Source organism: Eucalyptus grandis, chromosome 10, assembly GCF_016545825.1.
Source record: "Eucalyptus grandis isolate ANBG69807.140 chromosome 10, ASM1654582v1, whole genome shotgun sequence".
In the NCBI taxonomy this organism is placed as follows: Eukaryota; Viridiplantae; Streptophyta; class Magnoliopsida; order Myrtales; family Myrtaceae; genus Eucalyptus; species Eucalyptus grandis.
In genome coordinates this window covers 13,238,365-13,260,680 of record NC_052621.1, presented here as the reverse complement: position 1 = coordinate 13,260,680, position 22,316 = coordinate 13,238,365, and the positions used below count along the sequence as shown (strand labels likewise).

At 38.1% G+C, this 22,316-nt stretch overlaps 3 protein-coding genes and 1 pseudogene across 3 annotated transcripts; 3 read left to right on the top strand and 1 right to left on the bottom strand.

The window, feature by feature from the left end:
• Positions 1–1,178: 1,178 nt before the first annotated feature.
• LOC104423570 lies at positions 1,179–3,936 on the top strand (annotated as a pseudogene).
• Positions 3,937–4,498: 562 nt separating this feature from the next.
• Positions 4,499–5,492, top strand: LOC104421862. The gene is made up of 2 exons (XM_018863818.2): positions 4,499–4,638; positions 4,731–5,492. The coding sequence occupies exon 2, from the start codon at positions 4,781–4,783 to the stop codon at positions 5,459–5,461; it is 681 nt and encodes a 226-aa protein (XP_018719363.2). The 5' UTR covers positions 4,499–4,638; positions 4,731–4,780; the 3' UTR covers positions 5,462–5,492.
• A 52-nt stretch (positions 5,493–5,544) lies between these two features.
• On the top strand, positions 5,545–6,831 carry LOC120288711. Its single transcript, XM_039302824.1, has one exon. The coding sequence runs from the start codon at positions 5,545–5,547 to the stop codon at positions 6,829–6,831; it is 1,287 nt and encodes a 428-aa protein (XP_039158758.1).
• An 11,054-nt stretch (positions 6,832–17,885) lies between these two features.
• Positions 17,886–19,944, bottom strand: LOC104423569 (disease resistance RPP13-like protein 4). The gene has a single exon (XM_010036040.3). The coding sequence runs from the start codon at positions 19,710–19,712 to the stop codon at positions 18,093–18,095; it is 1,620 nt and encodes a 539-aa protein (XP_010034342.3). The 5' UTR covers positions 19,713–19,944; the 3' UTR covers positions 17,886–18,092.
• Positions 19,945–22,316: the final 2,372 nt, after the last annotated feature.

Below are 22,316 nucleotides of genomic sequence, written 5' to 3'. Positions count from 1 at the left end.
AACCCCTAAATCAATGCGGAAGACGAACCCCAGGAAAACACGTATCACCGATCGTAAAGCACACCACGGAGTCGAGCGTACCTTGTTAGCCACAGATTAGACACCAATGCCGAAGAGGGGAAGAGAATTTATCCCTTGTTCGATTCGATGACGCTTGAAGGGGAGAAAACAGTGGCCTTGTGCTTACTGTTTGTTTTAGGAGGGAGAGAGCGTTGGAGAGAAAAAGACGTACATTATGCACCAAAAGGTGCGTCCTCTCTCTCTCTCATCCCTTTTATACATTCCCCCTCCACGGGCCCTATTCCCGTGGGTCGGGCCTTTTGGGCCCAGCATGGGCGGACGGGCCAACTTAGGTCCATCACTAATTAAAGAATCCATCAATTAGTATGCACTAGCAATTTGTGGAGCACACTACACTCCACATTAGATGCATGTACATAAGGCATTTTATGCTCATGCTGTCCCTTGTGAGTCATGACCTGAGTTAACCTTTAAGCAGGGGCTGGCTTTGGATTCTTGATGTTTGGTTAACCTCACCAAAGCTAGGGGGTTTATTATTTATGAAGGCTTCCTGCATCTGTCTGTTTGCTTTGCAATGACAATGGATTATCCGAATGAGTTCCTTATTTTTATATATCAGTGCTTACACACCTTATACCCCTCATTCAATTTATATCTTTTTCTTTCCTAGAGAGTGGGAATACCCCAAAGTTGTTTTACATCACAGGGATCCTGAGGTCCAAACAAGACTTGAGATGAAGCATTTTAGGGACTTGCTTAGGTCCAAAGTCTTTTTATAATTATATAGCAATAAGAAAAATAGAACAAAAGTCATCTCTTCAAATGAATGGATAAGGGATGGAGAGGTCCAAATTGCGAAAGCAAATGGAATATGGTCTGTGATCAAATTACCGTTAAAAGACCCCACTCACAAGTCAAACCTCCACATTCCCATTCCTCACTAGTCACTCCCAAGTACCCACAAACCCAGCTGTATATAACTCGTTCACTCTTAGACTCTCCCAAGCCTAACCATATCTAAGAAACACCGATACTTTCCAACCCAACGCAGACCGACCATGAAGTAAACCCCTTTCTTGCCCTCATTGGCCCTCCTCTCATTTTCCATCTCACAAGGCGTAAACTCCTGTGACGACCTAGTCCTATAAAGGGTGGTAATGTGGCTTCACCTCGAGGATGGCAAAGGGGTAAGAATGAATCAAATCTCATATCGTCTAGAGATGGTAAGGTAATGTGCTATATAAAGAATGACACAAATCTTAACTATCAACGAGGCATTTTCTAGGCGAAGCTCAAAGAACAAAATTGTGAAGGCATGGGGTATGTGAGTCTTGTAGCCCAAAGCAGACAATATCTTTGGTAAGTGGGGCCAAAGGTCGGCCCTTACAATGGTATCAGGGCTAACCCAATCGGAAGTGGGGTTTCACTGGTGGGCCTATAACAACTTGGTCCTGCAAGAGATGGGAGTATGACTCCGTCTCAAGAATGGTGAAGGGGATAGAAATGAACCGAATATCATATTACCTAGGGAAAATGAGATAATGTACTATATAAGGAGTAACGTTGGTTTTAAAAATCAACGAGGCATATCCTGAGTGAAACCCATAAGAACAAAATCGTGAGGGCATTGGACAAGTGAATCTTGTAGCTCAAAGTGGACAATATTATTGGCAAGTGAGGCCAAAAGTTAGACCCTTACAACCTCAACCAATGTGACCTCCTAAACTATGGCTCAACCCTCTAAGTCTTCCACGTGAACAGCCCATGCTCTCCACTGAGGCCACCCAAGGCCATGTCTTGGGAAGACACTATGCTCCAATTGCAAGAGAAGGACGAAGCAAGGCTCCACTTCTTGTCCTCAAGCCTAGCGGCTAAGAAATCTGTGGTGCCCATTGCATCTGGGAGGCAGATCCTACAGAGTGCCCCTTATGTTGTGAAGGTTCAGATTGGGACTCCTTCTCAAAGCATGCTCATGGCTGTGGACGCCAGCAACAATGCTGTTTGGGTCCCTTGCAATGGGTGTGTGGGTTGCTCTCCAAGCGTTGTGTTTGATCCTGCCAAGTCCACTACCTTCAAGTCCCTTGATTGTCAAGCTTCTTAGTGCACGCGGGTAGTATACATGCATTTGATTATTTATGCCCTTGTTCTTGTCTTGAGATAGTATACAAGTTAGATAGACATGTCTGAATTGTTCATCTCGCTCGTTATGTATAATACTACGACACAAAAGCACGAGTCAGGTCGACTATTTTTTTTTTTTTTTTTTTTTGGAGTGAAAATATTCAATTTGTTGAGTTCTCGAATAAATTTTATAAGTAGATTCTTCATTGACATCCGCGACTATTAGGAGTAGTGCTTACATGAGTTTAATATGAAGACAAGATTGATTAACCAATGACCTAAAACCTTTGATATTGTTGTTTCTAAACGTAATTTAAGACATTTGAAGAGTCGCTTTAGATGTACTTCAGCAAAAAAATCATACAAGTTTATTGTTCTAAAATGATCGGTATAAGTAAGTCAGCTTCATAAATAGGGCTCACACGAGCTAATTAAGGTGTAAAAGAAATTTCAGGTACTGAACATGACATACAGAGGCTCCACCCCACCGGTGAATCTCTCACAAGACACATTCACCGTAGCCACCGACCCCATCCCCAGCTACACCTTCAGCTGCATCCAAGCAACCACGGGGAACTCCATGCCGCGTAGGGACTACTGGGCTTAAGTCGAGGCCCGTTGTCGCTCATGTCCCGAGCCCAGAGCCTTTACCAGTCCACGTTCTCGTATTGCTTGCCCAATTTCAGGTCTGAAAAATCCTCCGGCTCGCTCTGGTTGACCCAGTGGGCCAGCAAAAAAATATAAAGTACACTTCATTGCTCGGGAACCCAGGGATATATTCACTTTACCATGTCAACTTGATGGGCAAAAGGGTAGGGAGCAAAATTGTGGATATCCCACCAAGTGCACTGGCTTTCACTGCTTCCACTGGGGGAGGCACCGTCTTTGATTCAGGTAAAGGGCTGGGCCAAGCCAGCCAGTGATTTTCTTTCTGAAGTATTTTTTTTTTTTTTTTGAGACAAAATGACATCTCTCAATATATTCCTAATCGCTAATCACAATTAATACTTTCGGTTGGATATTTAATAACTTGTTAACAAAATGATGTGGAGCTGTAGCCTGCCTGATTTTTCTTTTTTAATTCATCAATGTACGAAAAAGGAGAGCCTCCCCGATCCTGTTCCTTTTCATTTTTGGGGATTGGAATTGGATTAACCTATAGAATATTTTTCTATCTTCATTTGCAGCTTAAAAGCTATTATAATCTTTGCATTTATTTGTTGAACTTGCCATTATTTGCAAGCAAAATGTAGCTTAATATTGCCTCACCTCAAAAAGACTAGTTGCAGTCAATAATTTTGATGCAATGTATTTTACTTTTTGGTGGAGGTCAAGAATTTTGCGTCATGCTTACAAAATAAATATTTAGAACATGTATATTATTTTTCTTTTGATTAATTTACTACATTATGCTAATAGAGTTCAATAAATTGCGGATGTCAAAAAACGTATGGTTCAATCTGAATTCTTTGAAAGTCGTGATAAGAACCACTAATAGTGTGATTATTATCGCATCGATTTTAATGGAAATGATTTAATTCGACATTAAATCAAGATAAAAAATTAAAAAAAGGAAAAGATTGTTCTGATGGCTCTTCTTCTCTTTATTTTTTTCGGTTTTTCTTTTTAATCTTCCTTTTTCCCGCCTGGGTGCAACGTCCGGGCACGGTGTTCACTCGTCTGGTGGAGTCGGCGTATGTGGCGGTGCGAGACGCGTTCCGGAAGCGAGTGCAGAAGGTTAAGGATATGATTTGCATCACATCGAATTTGTGCTTTGGTTTGGTATTCTGGTAGCTCACCACCTGGGTTCTGAACTGAATGTTCAATTTTCTTTGATGGGATTAATTTGCAAATTTTTCGCAAAGGAATGAAGTTACTACATTGAGATTGGATGATGTTCTGAACTCTGTTAACTCTGTTTACTGTGCGATGCTTCATGGTAATAAGCTGTCAATGTCAAAATTGTGGTTGTGAAGCCTCTTGTTGCTCGTAAATCTGGGCTTATGTTCTTCTTCATCAGGAAGATGAGAATCTGCGAGACAGACAAAAAAAGAGAGAAATGTGAATGAGGCTAAAGCTAAAATTGGGAAAAAAAACAGTATTAAAGCTCCACAACAACAAGCACCGGATGACAAAAGAAGATTCTGTCTGTCTGTCTCTCTCTCGGCTTCAAACTGGTACATGATCTCCTGAGGGATGGACAGCGACAGGTGCGATGAAAGAGAGATTAAAGAGAAAGAAGAAAGGCTAAAGTGTGATTAAGTGTGATTAAGTGTGATAAAGAATACAACGTACATCATTCACGACAGCCAAAGTGCTTTGGTTTCCATGCTTTTAATTTACATTCCACGAGTTTCTCGCCGACTTCTGTTCTGCTCCATGCTGACCTCATCTCAAGACCCGTCGCTTCTAACTCCTTTATAACTACGCATTGGTTGACACTCATTTGCATGAAGCAAGACGTCCATTCCAATCTGATCGTAAATTAATTTCGAGGTATTATCAACTCTCTGCCCTCAATAGTCTCCTTCTCTGCTATTATGCTCTCCGGTTTGCATACTCGTGCTGACTAGAACAATTCCTTCCAGGATCTGGTGATAGAGGGAAATATGGAAATTTTTATAGTAGCCAAGAAATTATGGATGAAACTCAATCTCCGGGGATGATCGTTGTGAGCCTATCTCTGCAAGTCGCTCTCATATTTTTGGCACCCATTCGCAAGAGGAGTTCACGAAGGGGGATCATACTACTCACCTGGTCAGCCTACTTGGTCGCTGACTGGGTCGCTGACTATGCCTTTGGACTCATTTCCAAAGCCCAAATCACTGCTGGTACTTCAAATTCCGAGGCTGCTGCATATGCTGACCTTTTGGCATTTTGGGCTCCATTTCTTCTGCTACACCTCGGAGGACCCGACACCATCACGGCTTTTGCGCTCGAAGATAATGAGCTGTGGCGTAAGCACTTGCTTAATCTCTTATTCCAGCTAGGCGTTGCAGGCTATGTATTTTATCAATCGCTGCCCAGTAACAAGCTAATTGGGCCAACCATCCTCATGTTTATTGGTGGAATCATCAAATACATAGAGCGAACATATGCGCTGTGGCTCGGAAGCTTTAGTAAATTCCGTGACTCCTTGCTCGCGTCTGATGATGCTGGCCCAAACTATGCCAAGCTCATGGAAGAATACTCTTCCAAGAAGGAAGCTAATATCCCTGCTTCAATAAAGATGACGCCGGAGCCCGATATGGAATCCCCGTGGATGAAGCTAAAAGCAGAAAAGCGAAAGGACCAACCACGTTGGACGACAGAGAAGTGATAAAAGAGGCATTTAATTACTTCTCAACCTATAAAGGCCTCCTTGTGGATCTCATCTTCAGCTTCCGTCAACGTAATGAAACCATGAAATTTTTCAGAAGCAGAACCTTTGAGGATGCCTTTCGGGTCATTGAGGCTGAGCTCAACTTCTTTTATGATGTTCTTTATACTAAGGCTGCCGTAATTCACTATCTAACAGGGTACATTTTCCGAGCTATCTCAATATGTTCCGTCATTATTGCGTTTGCACTTTTCCATGTCCTGGACAAGCATGGCTTTCACGAATATGATATACGGATTACATATGCCTTGCTCCATGGAGCTATTGGCCTAGAATTTGTAGCTCTTAGTATGCTCATTTGCTCTGACTGGACAATTGCATTTTTAGGGAGATATGAGGAATATCGTATAGGAAAAACCGTCATTGAGTTCCTCGTAAAACTCAAATCTAAAAGTTCATCGATGCCTATATTCTATTCTAGATGGTCTAAATCTATCTTCCAGTACAATTTGATTGATTCTCAATTGAGAAGGTTGCCAAAGTGGATTGAGAAACCCCTTCATCACATCTCTCTCAAGGAATTTTTTAATGATTTGAAGTCTGGACGACAAGAACCGTACACCGACGAATTAGGCAAACTGATTTTTGATGTGTTGATACAGATGTCATATGCTGTAGGAGATTCAGATAGCATAAAAAAGATGTGTGCTACTCGAGGTAAATGGGCTTTGGAGAAGAAGGAAGATTGGAAAGACTTGCTTTCATTCGTCAGTGAAGTTGATTATGGCGAGAGCCTTTTACTGTGGCACATTGCCACTGAACTTTGTTACAATAAGGATGAAAATACAAACTTCTATAGCAAAACTAGGAAGAAAACCAGTAAGATTTTGTCAGATTACATGCTTTATCTTATGATCAAACAACCTAATATGATGTCTACAGTGGCTGGGATTGGCCAAATAAGGTTTCGAGACACTTGTGCGGAGATGCACAAGTTCATTAGTGAAAAATTCTTTGCTGGGAGCAAAACGATGGAAAGTGTGTGCCAAAGTCTTCTTGTTGTTCCTACAGATGTGAAGCCTGCTGATGTGAAAGGGGACAGGAGCAAATCCGTGCTTTTTGATGCATGTATACTCGCAAAAGAGCTGGACAAATTTGAGGAGACCAAGTGGGAGATCGTGAGTGAAGTGTGGGTGGAATTGCTCGTGTATGCTGCCATCCATTGCCGACCTTACAATCATGCCCAACAACTCAGTAAAGGAGGAGAACTTCTCACCTTGATTTGGTTATTGACGGTACATCTCGGCTTAAGTGAACAGTTCCAAATAGTCGAGGGTCACGCTAGAGCAAAGCTGCTTGTTGAAAAATAGTTGGGGTAAGTTGTTGAGTCGGCAAAGGATGAGGCTCCCACGTGCAAATTCCATTGAGAATCTCATGGTAGGAATGTCACTTTGTTTACACCTTTGTTTCGTTTCTTCTTGTAATGAGTGTGCTTATTTGCTATGAGAGTACCTTGCTGAAGTGTCCTTCCCTATAAACTCTAGCTGTTCAATTTCTCCAATATCTTGAGTTCCTTTGCATTTCTTTGAACTGAAGTTCACACAAATTACATCCAATTGCATTGGTTTATTTTTCATGTCGCAAATTTAATGTTGAATCGGCAATAGAAAGTAACATTCTCAAGTCAAAAGAACTAAATATCAGTCATTTTGTCAAAAATATATTTTCTTGTCCAAAAGGAAAGCATTTTCCGCAAAATTACATATCCTTCATATACGTGATCAAACCAATGTAAATGCTGAAATGTTTGTGGCTATTAAGTAGTGTTATGTTTGAACCGGGGAAAAGGGAATCAAAACTAAGCCAAACATATTGTTTTACTCTTTTTACTCCTACTGAACCTAAATTGATAAGCTTTACCAAGAAAAAAAAACTAAATTGATAAACCTGGGAACAAGGCATTTACAATTCGAGCACCCCGACAAATTGATTAAAGTTTGAATTGCAATGCCTAGTAAGGATTTAAGCTCTTTGTTCATTTAATCGAAATGATTTTCGCAATTATAACTCAAATTCAGAATTAGTTATATTGGAATTGCAAGGTCCAATTTAAAAGTTGTTAAGCCGAGAAATTATGAGGGAATGATAATTTCGAGAATTGTGGAGTTATCATATTTTACGAAACTTGATTGAGATTAAGATTTGTCCGAAACAAATTTTCAAAGTTTCCCATATGCAATGAACAATGTGTGACTAACAATTTTCTGGCCAAATTTTGTCGCTTTTTGACTCAATATTTGGGTTAGCCAATCTATGGGTTTTCTAGTGCTTTGAGCGCTCTTCTTTTTAACTATAAGCTCACTTGAAATGGGATTTAGTATAGAGAGTTAAGGTACGATCAAGTTTTGTGTAGAAGCACCACGTTCGAAATAACTTCAAATATCCCATTCGGTTGAGAATTTTGTTAGGGCATAGGAGTTGTTTTGCCAGTGTTTAAGTTTAGCATAGCTGTTTTGCAATTGTTGTAGTATTTTACTTAGATTTGATGTTGATTCTCGTTTAATTGTTAGGATTACAAGTCATTGGATCGTTTAGTTGAGTGTTGTTGGTTTTGGACATTCCCAAGCTTGTAGTGATATATCTTGTATAAATTTGTAAACTCATCTCTTGAAGTTATAGAAATTTGATATATTATAAGTTATGAAATACATTTTTATTGCATAAAAACCTAAAAAGGCATTTACTGCTTTTCTATTATTTAAGAATGGTTTGAGAAGTGTTTTATGGAAGGTGTTGTGAAAGTATATATTTGTGTATTACCTTGTGAACTGATTAATGACATGAATTCTAAAATGAATTCGAAATGATGTGAAAAATATCTTCTGAAATATATATACTCTGTCTAATCAACGAAATTGAGAAAGATGATATATTTTGGGTTTGTGAAACCTTTTTGTGTAAGAATTACATTGACTTTGAGAATGGTTTATGAGAGGTGATTTGATTTGGTATATGAAACCAATTTATAATACAGATTCTTGATTGGTTTTATGAAAAGAATTAATTTGTGAAAGGCTATGTTTTGATTTGTGAAGCCAATTGTGATTATGGACCAATAAAGGACTAAGTGATACATAATAAAGTAAATTTGCATGAGCTACCTCTAGGACTTTGTATTATTGATATACATTAGTCAATAACTAAGTGTTACATGAAAACGTCATTTCATGGAAGCCATCTCTAGGGTCTTATACTATTGATATGTGTTAGTCAATGGCTAAGTATTCTACAGCGACACAAATCTTGTTAAAGCCACCTTTGGGACTTTGTACTACTCAAAGGCTAAGTACTATAAGATGAAGTGAGTTTTGCGGGAGCTACCTCAAGGGCCTTAAGATGTGATGCGATACAAATTTGGTAAATGGAATAGACTATTAATGTGTGATTTGAGATTTGTCAATGGACTAGACCATTAATTATCTATTTTGATATTATTAATGAAAAATATATTTCTTCTATATGTTGTAATATTATAAATTCATTTTGATCTTGTAAGCTTGCTATTTACTGGATTGGGGTATTTAATTTTGGTATTGCATTATAAACATGCATAGTATCTACTCTATTTGCTTACAATAGATATACTACTCTTAGTTGTTTATTCCACTTATCTTTCAATTTTTTAGGTCGGTGATTAGCGGCGAGTAGGCGAGAATATTGTCAACTAGGAACTTATTGTGGTAGGATTTTGGTATGAGCTTAGCTAGTTATATGATTTGTGAGTTGATACTCAATGTGTTTAGCTAACCTCTAAGATGTAAGTATTCTTAATGATGCATTTTAGAAACTCTAATGTTGGAAACAACCTACTACCTTATCATATATATTTTGATAATAAGTTATCAGTTGTGGTTAAGGCTATGTCCTTCGTGTGAAAGGATGATCCTGTCATCCCTTATTTTTGTTGGATTTGGGGGGTGATACATTTCATCCTAATTATGTTTTCCTTCACACCCCAAAGAAACGGTTTTCTTCTTGTACAACTAAGCTGAATTCACTACCGGATTAAAGTGTTGTGAAAACAAATGATTGTATAGTAAAATAAACAAATTTTAAAAAAATGGACATTATATTTACGTGAATCAATCAATTTGAACTACCACACAGGTAGACCGTCACATGATTTCATTATATATCAAGAGATATGATGGAGATTATAACCATACTCGAATGACTTAGATACTATCATAGAATACGTCACAGTTTTTCATGAGATAATCTCTCAATCTCGTAAAGGAATACACAATATCTTACCACAGAGATTTAATCCGTAATGAATCTTCTTGATGTGGATTGAGGGTGGTTGGGATGTAGGACTGATGGATCTTACAATCAAATCAATGCAAAATCACCTAAGAAATAAATGAGAAACGGTAAAAAAATATGAGATTCGCATAATTTGATCCGAGCATCGATATCTATCCATGGAGAGAGCTAGTAGTAAATAATCTATTGAAAATCGAAGAATCATGTAGTTACAATCACTCACACACTTAACACTTAAAGTGTTTTCCATACTTAAATTACATCACAACCGATAATATTTACAAATAAATACCTCAATTGAATGTAAAATTCACAGCACAAAACTTCTATTCACTCTGTGAGTGCGCCAAAGGAAACTCTAAACAGAGACATCCGTCATTTTTTTTATTTTTTTTTTTTATCCTTTGTTTTCTTGTGCAGCTCCTTCTAAAGAAAAAGGCTATGGTGTGGTCGAAATAGAAGAGACATATAGGAGTCTATGTCATGGTCAAACCCTTGTTGACCGACCACTATTAAGCAAGGAAAGAAATTGACGTCCAACTTTATCCTACATTTTTTAGTGACTAATGTATATGGAGTTCAAGCTCCAATACAGACAAAGACTCCATCACGGAGTCAGTCAAGAATTTCGATCAACATCCTCTAATTTGAGTCACGTTTCACAAATTCAAACTTGACACATAATCTTAACGACATGTACATGCGGAACAAAGAAAACAACTTTGGCACGTAGTCTTTTCTAATGATCAGATGTGTCCACAACTTTTCATCCCAGGATATGGCTATGTTCATCGCATCCTTAGGAAAATAAGTGGACAAGCCTAAGGTGATAGTGTTTGTTTTTCAAGGAGTTAGGCTATGATATTGATGAATTAAGCCATTTTAGCATCACGAAGCCTGTGGTGGATGAAATTTGGTGCACGGATGACTGGCTTGAGGGAGTTCAATGAAAAGCTTGAAGGGTTAGGCAGGTAGTATGGGCCTTTTGATTTCCAACTATGTGCTGTGCGGCCCCCACAAAGCGAATGAAGGGAAGCTCTTCGAGCTGCTCCGCCTACGGCGATTCCTTATTATTTCATTCTTGAATAGGAGAGGGCTTCATCATCAATCTTTAGTCACATTCCATCCCCAAGTAAAGCACTTCATAACTTGCTCGGAGAGAGACAAATAGGTTTTCTCTTGGAGTGCCTTTTGGCAAAGAGAATACAAAATTGTTTGGAGATACCCACGAACTATAGGTTGTTTGTTTCTAAAACAAACAAAATTGTGTTTTTTCTTATCCCACATAAAAAAGTTAAGAGTGTATGAGCTACTATATAAGTGTGGATATTATCTAGCTTGTTTTTTTTTTTTTTTTTTTAACAGGATCTAGCTTGTTCAAATGAAGACATTGTGTTAAGTGGGCTAGACCAACAGTACCCGCGTGGAGGGGGGTTATTAGGCGCACTTAAGCCTCACGAACTATGCCTCCCTAACTATGTCTACTAATGGCACTAATCCTTATTTATTATTATTTTTTTATTGAATTCATATTCATAAAATAACATATGCTTACTATTGAAACAATGTGACTTTTTGCAATAAAGAAGGTTATTTTTTATTATCATGTTTTCCAAATTTTATTATTATTTTTGCTTACTTGTTATTAGGCTCTCTTATAACCTTTCGAAAATTGTACATGCTTGGACATAATTTCTTAACCTTTAAAAGGTTATATTTGTTCAATCATTATTTTTTAGAAATTATAAAATTTGGAATTCTATAAAAACAAAAACAAAAACATCCGTTTGCTTTGCAACCCTGCCTAAAGGGTAGCTTTTGTTCTAAAGACTAAACTAAATTCATCATTTTTTACAACAAAGGGTATGGTATACAATAGGAATTATTTATTTATTAAAATTCGACTTTATAAAATAACATATGCGTAATATTGAAACAATGTGAGTGTTTGCAATAGAGTTTGACTACTTTTTATTATTATTTAATTTCAAATTATTTTATTATTTTTTCCTTAAGCACTTTTATAACCCTTGAAAGATTGTATTTATTCTGTTGACACTTAAATTTTGGCATTTCATTTAATTATTAATTACATAGAAAATTAGGGACTAAATTTCAGCCTCTAAACAGAAATGTTATTTAAAATTGCATGAAGTTATTAGGAGCATCTGCATTAGTAGTTAATAGGCTCTTATGCTTGCATTTTAATCAGATTGGCGGCGGATGGACTCAAATAAATGATTTTTAGCTTAATTGATTAATTGGATTGAGCTCGTGATAATATTGTATTAGACTTTTGTCAAGCCTCGTTACTTTGTTCATGGAATGAGGAGGTCGGTTCCTATACGGTATAAATAGACCATTGCATAGCTAAAAAGAGGAGCCACACAATAGAATACACGGCCATTGAGAGGAAAACGTGAGTGGTAGGAGGACGCACAGAAAAATACAAGACAGAAAGAGTGGTTGTCTTCATCCTCGGGCGCGCTCATCTCCTCAGTCACGACTGGTATTACCGTGCTGTGGCCGCGCCGACGTCCATCCAGCACCTCACTGCCGTTTTTCTGCCTCGCCAAATTGCGACACCAGCCAATGAATTGCTGCCCCGCACAGCGGAGGTCTTTGCACTGACGAGCCTCTGCTCTCCTTCACCGCGCGGATGCCTCTGACAATGACGATGTCTTCGCCGCCGCCCTGATTCAGGAAGCCTAATAGCGGCGAGCCAAGCTTGTTCTGTTTTTACTTCGCGCTGCAATAACTTCCTGCTCCGGGGATGCTGCTGCTGCTGCCGACGGCCTTGCCGTGACCAACCGAGCTGCATCTGATCCGCCTTTGTCGCTGCACTGTTCCTCCAGTCCCGGCCAGTCCTCATCGTGAGCAGTTGCGTGGCTATTTGGCCATTACTCCTGAATCTTTCTTGTGCAGGTTGGGTCATCTCACGGAGATGACATAATCCATACAGCAGACCGGTGGAGAAAAGAGAAGCTCGGGGAGCGGCACACGACGGAACATGAAATTCTCTACTTAGGCCAAATCAAAACCACTTGCAAGAGAAGAGTTTGGGTCTTTGTTATTTCTTTTTTTTATCCGAACAGATACCGGATGAGTTTCAATTAAATAGTCAATACGACTCCAGGAGGGACTCGCACTTGAATACACATGTGCATTGGCGGCACTCCATTAGATTGACGTTCTCATTAGCTGCTATAGGCCTCCCCAAAGATCCGTCCCTTGAATCGAGACTCCCTAGCCCGTGATCTGCCTCCCCGTTCTGCGACGATTTCCCACTGTCAACGTGCCGTAAGCCACCACGAGCACCATGAGCTGCGAGCCAAGCCGACGGTCATCCTTGTCGTGAATCATACATCATTGCTGGCCGTCTCGTCACTCGTCGGTTCAAATTTGGAAATGCAATCCTCAAAATAGGTAATTATCTTGTCTAAATTTGATTTAGATATTTTGTTGCCTAATTTGGAAGATTGTTGTCTACATTTACATATTTGAGTGATAGGCAATATTCATTATGATTTGTTTCCTAATTCGCAACAACACATTGGTTTTAGGCTTTAGATTTATTCTATGTATAAGGCTTTAAATGGAATAATTAATTCTCTCAAAAAATTTTAAAATTAATATTTTGATATTTAAAGCTTATAATTAATTTATTGATTTTATTCATGGAATAATCAAGTTGATTAGATGTTTCTAAATTTGAACTATGTCATACAGATTAGATGCATCACATCCAAGTCATCTACCGTGTCATATAGTTTAGGTCATGTAATTAATGCATGTCATAGATGTGTGTCATTTAGTAATTGCATGATAGGTTTGTTTAATCGGGTCGTATGTCATGTAGAGTTATTTAATTAAGGTCGCATGTCATGTAGGGTAGTCGCATTTAAACTATTGTTTGTCATCATAATCTGGCCATTTAGTTAAATTGTGTGACATATAGTTTAAATTTCATTTAAATAAGAGAAAATTCAAAAAAAAAAAAAATTGAGTGGAATCGTGTCATAATTAGAAATAATATATAGGTCGAATATGTGTTTGTAATTAATAATTGTTGTAGATGCTTGCATTGCATCAAGGTAAGAAGAGATTTGAGTGGAATTGTGTCATAATTAGAAATTACACATAGGTCGAATATGTGTTTCTAATTAATAATTGTCACAGATGCTTACATTGCATCAAGGTAAGTATTTGCTCCATATTATTGCAATTTATTTGTTGCCCTGTTTTTTTGTTAGTGTTCAATAATGGTTATACACCCGCATGACCTCCTTATATGTCAGAGATAGCCTAAAATCAATTCAAGTTACATGCAAAATATTTGTTGAAAATAAAAGAGAATGGCGAAGACCTGTGTTTTGGTAAACAGTCACTCGGGCCTGGTCACTGCGACCCCCTTTGTGAGGAGGCAACCCTTCTCCCGACATTACGGGGCTATTTTGTCGAGTTCCTTAAAGAGAGTTGTCTCACACCCCTAGATATTCTCTACCTATCCACCCTTGTCAATTTCGGGTATAGGTACTCTTTTGTTGAAGGTTGTTCGAGCTTTTCAAGTAATTTAAGTTCCCAAACTTATTTGATATTTGGTTCGTAGAAGTAAGATATTTCTCTCAATATTTTAACTCGATGTCTAATCGATTCACCATAAACCGGTTGGTGATGACTCCTAGATAAAAATCATTATCACACTAAAAACTTCACGAATTGGTATGGGCTTGGAAAAGCCTAAGTTAAGTTTAGTCTTAGTAATTCATTAGTCGAACCTCTAAGTGGTTCCACCCGAGGTTAGGTTGCAACATGTTTAGACATAATTTCTTAGCCTTTGAAAGGTTATATTTGTTCAATCATTATTTTATAGAAATTATAAAATCTGGAATTCTATTAAAAAAATAATAATCTGTTCACTTTGCAACCCTTTCCAAAGGGTTGTTTCTATTCTTAAAAATGAGATCAATTCATTGGTTTTGACATATAAGGGTAAGGTATACTATAGGCTCAAGGCTCTCATCTCAACGAAATAGTAAGCCTTTTCCTAATATTGCAAATTGTGGTTGGATTAGACTTATTTCTTTCGAGGAAATGAGCGAGATTGAGAATGATTTTCCCACAATCGTTAACTACGGATGGTCTAATTGATTCTGGACACCTCCTAAGTGATGCTTGATGGTGCGGCCGAGGTTTAATTGCAAGCCGTGTGTGCAAAAGGTATAGTGCTAAAGTGTGTAAGCATATGCACAGTACTTAATATCAAAATACCGCTTTAATTTCCTCCACAAAAACATAACACTCATATGCAAAACAAATAGGTCAACAATCATTTCGCCCCTAATGACTCCCAACCTATATCAACATTTAATACAACATTAGCAATCTTACCTCATCCTTCACGGCATGCGCTGCCATGAAACCATTTTTACTAAACAACCAAGTTATACTAGGTTTAAGTTCTTAAGTCGCCAAGTTGTCGCGACCTATCCTTGAGGTGTTGATGAGACGGCTCAAATGGTACATATAGGCTTAGATCTCGAATGGATCATTACTCAATAACACTGCAAACGAACCCTCAATCATAAACAAGGTCTCTCTCAATATCATTCCTCATGTGACATGGGATTTGTAATTTAAATTGGAATTGATCCTAAAAATTCTATGTAAGGAGTCGCCATTAGTCTAATGAGGTAAGTGATAATACCTCACTGTCTAGGTAACTAGAAATGTAGGTATTGAAGACTTGATTACACTAGTCCCTCTAACTAGTGCCCTTCGGTACCAAAGTATGACTATTTGCTAACTAGGGTATTAGAGCAACCTTTTACTAATCAAAGATCCTAAAATTCATCCTACCCATTTTAAGAAAAGGAAAAAAAATTAATGTTTTGAAAGAGTGCAATCAAGTAAAATAGAAATGAAAGTGTCTAAACAGCATCCTAGAATTTAATGATTGTGTTCATGTTTTATCAAAAGATTTTCACATTCTTTTATGCTAAACTAACTCTAAACTAAAATTGACGCATAAAAAAAAAAATCAAATGAAACTAGCCAACAACTAATTTCTAAAAATTTTCTAATTTTTGAATTTTTCTTCTGATATTTTATTTATTTTAAATTTTGGAAAAAGGGACTCGGATTGGGTTGGGGTACCCGGTTGGATTCGGACCAGCCTCTAAGACCCAGTCCGAATAGGGTCATGATTTGATGGGCTCGAGCAAAATCCAATGGCTCAAACCCAAATTTCCAACTTTTTGGTCTTTAGTCCATTTAAGTCTATATTCAAAACTCAGCCCCACCAATATTCAGCCCATTTTCCTGGCTCGGCTTTCAGCCCGACTCTTTAGCCAGGCATTCTCAATCAGAACACTTGGCCCGACTCATCTATCCATATCTTTGCCCAGATTGACTTCTCAGCACAACTTCCAATCCGACCCAGACCACAACCCGATCCGGCTCAAATAACCGGATCTGACCCGATCTTTATTATATTTGATTTTTTTTTCACTTTTTATTTTACTTTTTTGTTTCCCTTCTTGTTCATCTTCTGCCCGAGTCTGTCTTCTTCACCAAGACATCTACATCACTGAAGCTTCTCCATCAACGAACTCAACACTAAATTTCATTATACGAACTCATGCTAAAATCTCAACCAATCCCACGTTGATAACCAACCTCACTGACCATCACTAGGACATCATCACTAGTTATTTCTTGGGCCATCATCAAACCTCACCGACAATGTTAACATCGCTGAAAACATATACTTCAAATCGAAAGCGATTCCGGGATAAAAAAAACACATAAATGTGTGTGTAAATTGAAAAAAATAAAAATTAAGGAGGAAAGAAAACAAGGAAAGGGCTGGGCCGGAGAAAATTGGCAAACGTGATAAGGATTGAGCCAATGTGCGCGTTAGGCTCAAGCGGGCCAGATTGAACCTGTCCCAAGCAGGCCAGTTGTAAAAAATTTACTTTCATTTTTATTTTTATTTTTTTGTAAATTCCTTTCTTTATATGGCCCCTTTTATTCATGCTCACTTATTTTTATGTTTTGGCTATGTATACTTTTTGCCGTATTTATTTATTTAATTAACAAAAATAAAGTGTAAACAATTCTTGCCTGCTCATTCTACTCAGTTATAACTTTGCTGACATAAACAATTCAGCAATTAAAAGAAAAAAAAGCTCCACTGATATTGGTGACTACTTTTACTATCAAATGACCAAATATCCCAAACAAATTTAAGTCCCATACTTTTAGCAGAGCAAATAAATTGTAACAATCTCATACTTTCAACGGAGCAAATAAATTGTAATGACCCAGTATGACAAAAGGTGGGAAGTGATTGCCAAGGCTAGAGAGTTTGGAAAAGAAGCGACTTTTGATAGGCTTCTAGATTGGCCAAAGGGGTAGTACTAAATCAAATTGCACAATGAACAGGTGGAACCATGCCTAGATATATATGTGAAAATTAGAATTAAGTCATAGAGGCATATTTTGACATAAGGGCAAGCTTCGTTTTGGAACTCCAGGGCTAAGCGTGCTTGGGAGCACTCCCAAGATGGGTAACCTTCTAAGGAAGTGCCTCATATTCAGGTGTTGTTCATATTCTCCATTAATAGGAAGTCCCGCTCATGAATAGCTACTAAGTGAGCAGTTAGAGGTCCAAGGACACCTTGATGAGGGTCGAAGAGGGTAGCAATCTTAGACTGCCTAGTGGCTTTATAGTTTAGACTCATATTTTATTAGTAGTTTGAGTTTGAGTTCATGAATACCGATCAAGTGATATAGGGCTTTCTTGATCCCTAGGGTTTCCTTGTGCCACTTATATATAATCGCAATCTCTTATAACCGAGAGTTGTGATAGAGGGGTGGAAGATATTAATTATAGTGAGATCTTCTGTTGGATGTAGCCCTAGTTTAAGTGTAAACCAGTATAAATCTTGTGTCTCAATTTTTCTTTCTTGCCTTTACTCTTTATTCCATTGTATTTGTGCATCTAATCCTAACACCCGACTGTATGCCAAAGGACAAAATTGAGAGGTTCGGAATGGGATGGGCCGAAATAGATAATATCTCAAGTGAATTAATTTAAAGATGTTATACAAATGACCATTGAAAATCATTACAATAGAAATTAGAAGACAACAAATGAGACAAAGCTTCAGTAGCGAAGGACAATGCATTTGTCAAGTTACAGTTTTAGCTCATGAGCCTGACTGTCACATCAGTCTTTCTCAAATGAGAACAGTTTCTCTACAAGCTCTAGTTTTTCTCTCATGGGCTTCTTAATAATGGTTCACGATCCTTTGTTAATTTCCCTACCCTTGTACCACAACTTATTGCCGTCAGCACAATTTCTGCTCTCATAGTAAAATAACCGGGGAAACTTTTTCAGCACCTCTTCCGTGTTTCCAATTCTCAACTCCTTAAGGTGCTTCAGCCGCAATATCTCAACTGATTCAATCTGTTGCAGGGGATCCAAGCTCGCAACTTTCCCTCCAATGATGTACAGCTTCCTTACATTCTTCAAGTCTGGCATCCTCTTCTCTGGCATACCTATGAGCTCTAGTTTCTCCAGTTGTTGTGGAAAATCCCAATCAACAGCACCCTTTGCGTGCAGTGCCGAAGAAGTGACTCCCCATGAGATGGTTAGAGAGCAAAGAGATGCAACATCCTTCAACGATGCAAAATCCATATCATTTATGGCTGCTCCACGGCCTATGTATATACTTAGCCGTCTCAGTTTAGTCAAATTTCCCAAATCACTGATCTTGCATGGATTATTCCTCGCAGTCCCTATAACAAACCCTTTTAAGACCTGGAGGGAGGACAGTTTCTCAGTCTCTTTCGGCATGCGCTCTATAAGGTAACATTCCGATACATCCAGGTGCGTGAGCTTCTTCAATGATGCTATTTTTTCAGGCAACTCTTCCAAATTGTGGCACGCTCGGAGGTCAAGAATCTCTAGGCTGACTAGTTGGACAATAGAATCAGGAAGAGACGTGATCCTAGAAATTCCTCGAAGACTTAGGAACTTCAAATGCCGATGATGAACCCCGATATCATTCAAGAATCTCTGATCATCAACTTCAATATGATGGTTTGGGGAGTACATCCACCGTCCTAGTTGAAGAACTGTCAATTTTTTCATCTTCAAAAGCCATTGGGGTGGAAGATTAAGTATTATCTGATTAACATTGAACACCGTGGACCGATCTTCAACTTCAGCTGGTTCTCCACCTGGTGGACTGTTTGCTCCATCTAATAAGAGCAGGCGGCTGCTGCTACAGGGGCACTTTAGGAGAACCTCAGGAGACGTTTCATCCTTCGAATTGAAATAGAAGAACCCCGCTTCTCGTGCCAGGCAGGTAAGCATGTAATGGGTGCATCGATGTATTTTACATCTATTCATGAGAGGGCTTGGATTGTTATCGTCGGGTTCAATTAGGCCTTGTTTTATAAGCTTCTCATAGACTTCTTCGCCTACTTGCTCTGCCGTCTTGTCTTGTCTTTCAGAAACTAAGCTCTCTCCTATCCACCAATAAATTAAACTTCTCTTTTTTATAATGGAATCTTTGGGAAAAATCGCGAAAGAAAGAAGGCATAGCTTCAACTGAGGACTCATATTGTGATAAATAAGCTGAAGGTTCTTCACAAGATGGCTATCGCATGTGCTTTCTTTTGAATCTTCAGAGATATCTGGAGGTTGCTGTCGGTGTCTTGAGGACTTAGCCTTCTTGATCTTCTTCCCGTATTCTTGCACAAGTTGCTCTAAGTCGCCAAGCTTTTTCTCAGCAATGTTAACATTGGTTTCAACGTCAGTGAATATAGCCGACATGTCCTTTTCCCAGGATTGCACTTTAGATATCAAATCTTTCATGTAACCAGACACGTCTTTATCCACAGACATTTGCATTATTAAATGAAATGATATTGGAATAGGATATAGAAGATATGGTGAAGATATCTGAATACTAATAAACTGCCGTTGTAAATAGTAGCTGGAAAAGCTTTACGAACGACACTTACATAGATTGGCAAAGAGAATTTGGTGTTTCATGATCCCAGGCATTGAAGGCAACAGGCAGAGAAGAACTAGGGGGCAACAGCAAAAATTTGATTGTCCACGAAAAATGGAAGCACAGAGCTCCAAGCTTTTCATTATTGTCAAGAGGTAATACCTTCCCCCTATTTATGGAAGTAAAGGACCAAAAAAGGGGAATAGAGGGAATAAGTTGATAATGGGAAGTGGGACTAGGGAAGGTAATCCCTTCTGGACTAGGGAAGGAATTATTTCTTTCGTGGAACTAGCGTGGGACATAATATATTCTTTACTTTGCTACATCGATTTCGTATCTTGCTACGCTTTTGGAATCACCGTGAATTCGTTTCTCGGACACCTGATGTTCCCTCTCCACTCGTCTCATATCTCTCCAAGGCTCTCCGACAAATATTTTACCAATGACGTCCATGCTTTATGAGTTAGAGACGAGAATCTACGTGAAACATTTTGTCGTGCGTTAACTCATAGGATAGAATTGCTTTGTCTTCACCGTCAGTAAGAAACAGAATTGCAAGATTAATCTCATGCAGAAGGCATCGGCTTCCTTTTTTACAGCAAACAAGGGCAAATACAAAATGTTCCACTTCCGACACTTGGCATCAAGTTATTAGTCATGGATTAGCACAACTATAGCTTAATAATATGACGTTCAGAACTGTCTCTTAAAGGAAAGAACACTTATTTCAGGTAATTACAAAAACATACGACGGCTTTGTTTGGGTTCAACTTGAAGATTCCTGATTGTGTCAAGAGGTTATAGCTTTCCTCTATTTACCAAAGAAAAGGACCCAAGAAGGGAAAAATGGGAATAACTTGAGATTGGGAAGTGGGACAAGGGAAGGTAATAACTTCTAGACCAGGAAGGAATTTTTTATTTCATGGAACATATTCTTTATTTTGCTACGTTAATTTCATTTCTTGCTGGGCTTTTGGCATCACCGTGAAATCGCTTTTGGAGTCCTCATGTTCTCTCTCTGCTGATGATAAGACTAGTCTCATACCTCTCAAAGGCACCAACGAATATTTTAAATAGCCAATTACGAGAATCTATTTAAAATATTTATCAAGCAATCCACACGGAGAAAATTTGGTGCTTTTCTTAAGACGAATGATATTAAGACTTCTCATGTTATTGGAGTTTAGCTCGTAGGATGGAACTGCTTTGACTTTATCATACAAAGAAATAGAATTGCAAGTTAAGAGGTAATTCCTCAAGAAATTCTAACAAAATTAAGGGTGTATTTGTTTCTCGAAAACGAATGATTTGAAAAATACTTTCCTAAAAATAATCGCTTGTATCTCTCTTAAAAATGAATTAACAAAAGATATTTCCATCATCCAAGAAAATATTTAAACGTAAATTATTGTCAATAATTAAAAAAAATTATTAACTAATATATTCCAAGAGATGCAAGCAAACATTTTAGACAAATATTTTTTAAATCATTCATTTTTCACAAAATTAATAGAGGCTAAGAGAAAATCCAAAAAAGCCCGAAAGCCAAAGTACGGACCTTGATTAATCTCATGCAGAAGGCATTAGCTTCCTTTTTTTTTTTTTTTACCGCAAACAAGAGCACATACAAAATGTTCAATTTCCCACACTTGGCTTCAAGTTATTAGTCATGGATTTGCACAACTATGACTTGGGAATATGGCGTTCAGAAATGTCTCTTAAAGGAAAGAACACTTATTTCAGCTAATTACAAAAACATTCGATGGAATTTGTTCAAGAATCTTTATCGTTACAACAAAGAAGTAATGAATAAAGGTAAAGCACAATGAATGTTGTGGAGATACAAGTTTCATTTAGGAAGAACCATCACACTATTTAAACGGCTTGACGGTGATGATCCCAAGGTTACGTAAAAGCTACCCTAAGCAGAAGATTTGGGCAATTTATACTGCTTTTTTAAGTAATTGCGACGCCTCTGAGTCACTCCTGCGGGCCTAATATTCTCATAAGTGTGTTAGAGTTGGCGCCAAGCTTGCTTATGTCACTTTGCATTTCCATGCTACTTGCAGATTTTGAGTAGTCGATCAGTTCTCACGTCTACAAGAGATGATTTAGCGGATAATTATTTGTAGTACTCAAATGATCAAGGACAAATTGCACATCTAGATATCAAGATGGGAAATATATGGATTTTGCTAGGAGATAGAACTTAAGATTTTCATGTATGCTTTATTTATAATCTACGTTCCTTTTGAGATCCATAGAGGTAAAAATGAGATTCATGTGATAGCTCAATATCTTAATTTAAAGACTCATGTGTATATAAAGCGAGGACTTGGGTCATCTAGTTTTGTTGCAACTCTACTTATTGAAAATGGATTTTCCTTGTCTATTATCCATGGCCGAAAAAGACAGCCAAGCTAGGGCACATATAAAGCTTTGAATACTAAATTACTTGAGATTGTGATCCTTTCTCCAATTGATGGAGAAATAAACTGTAT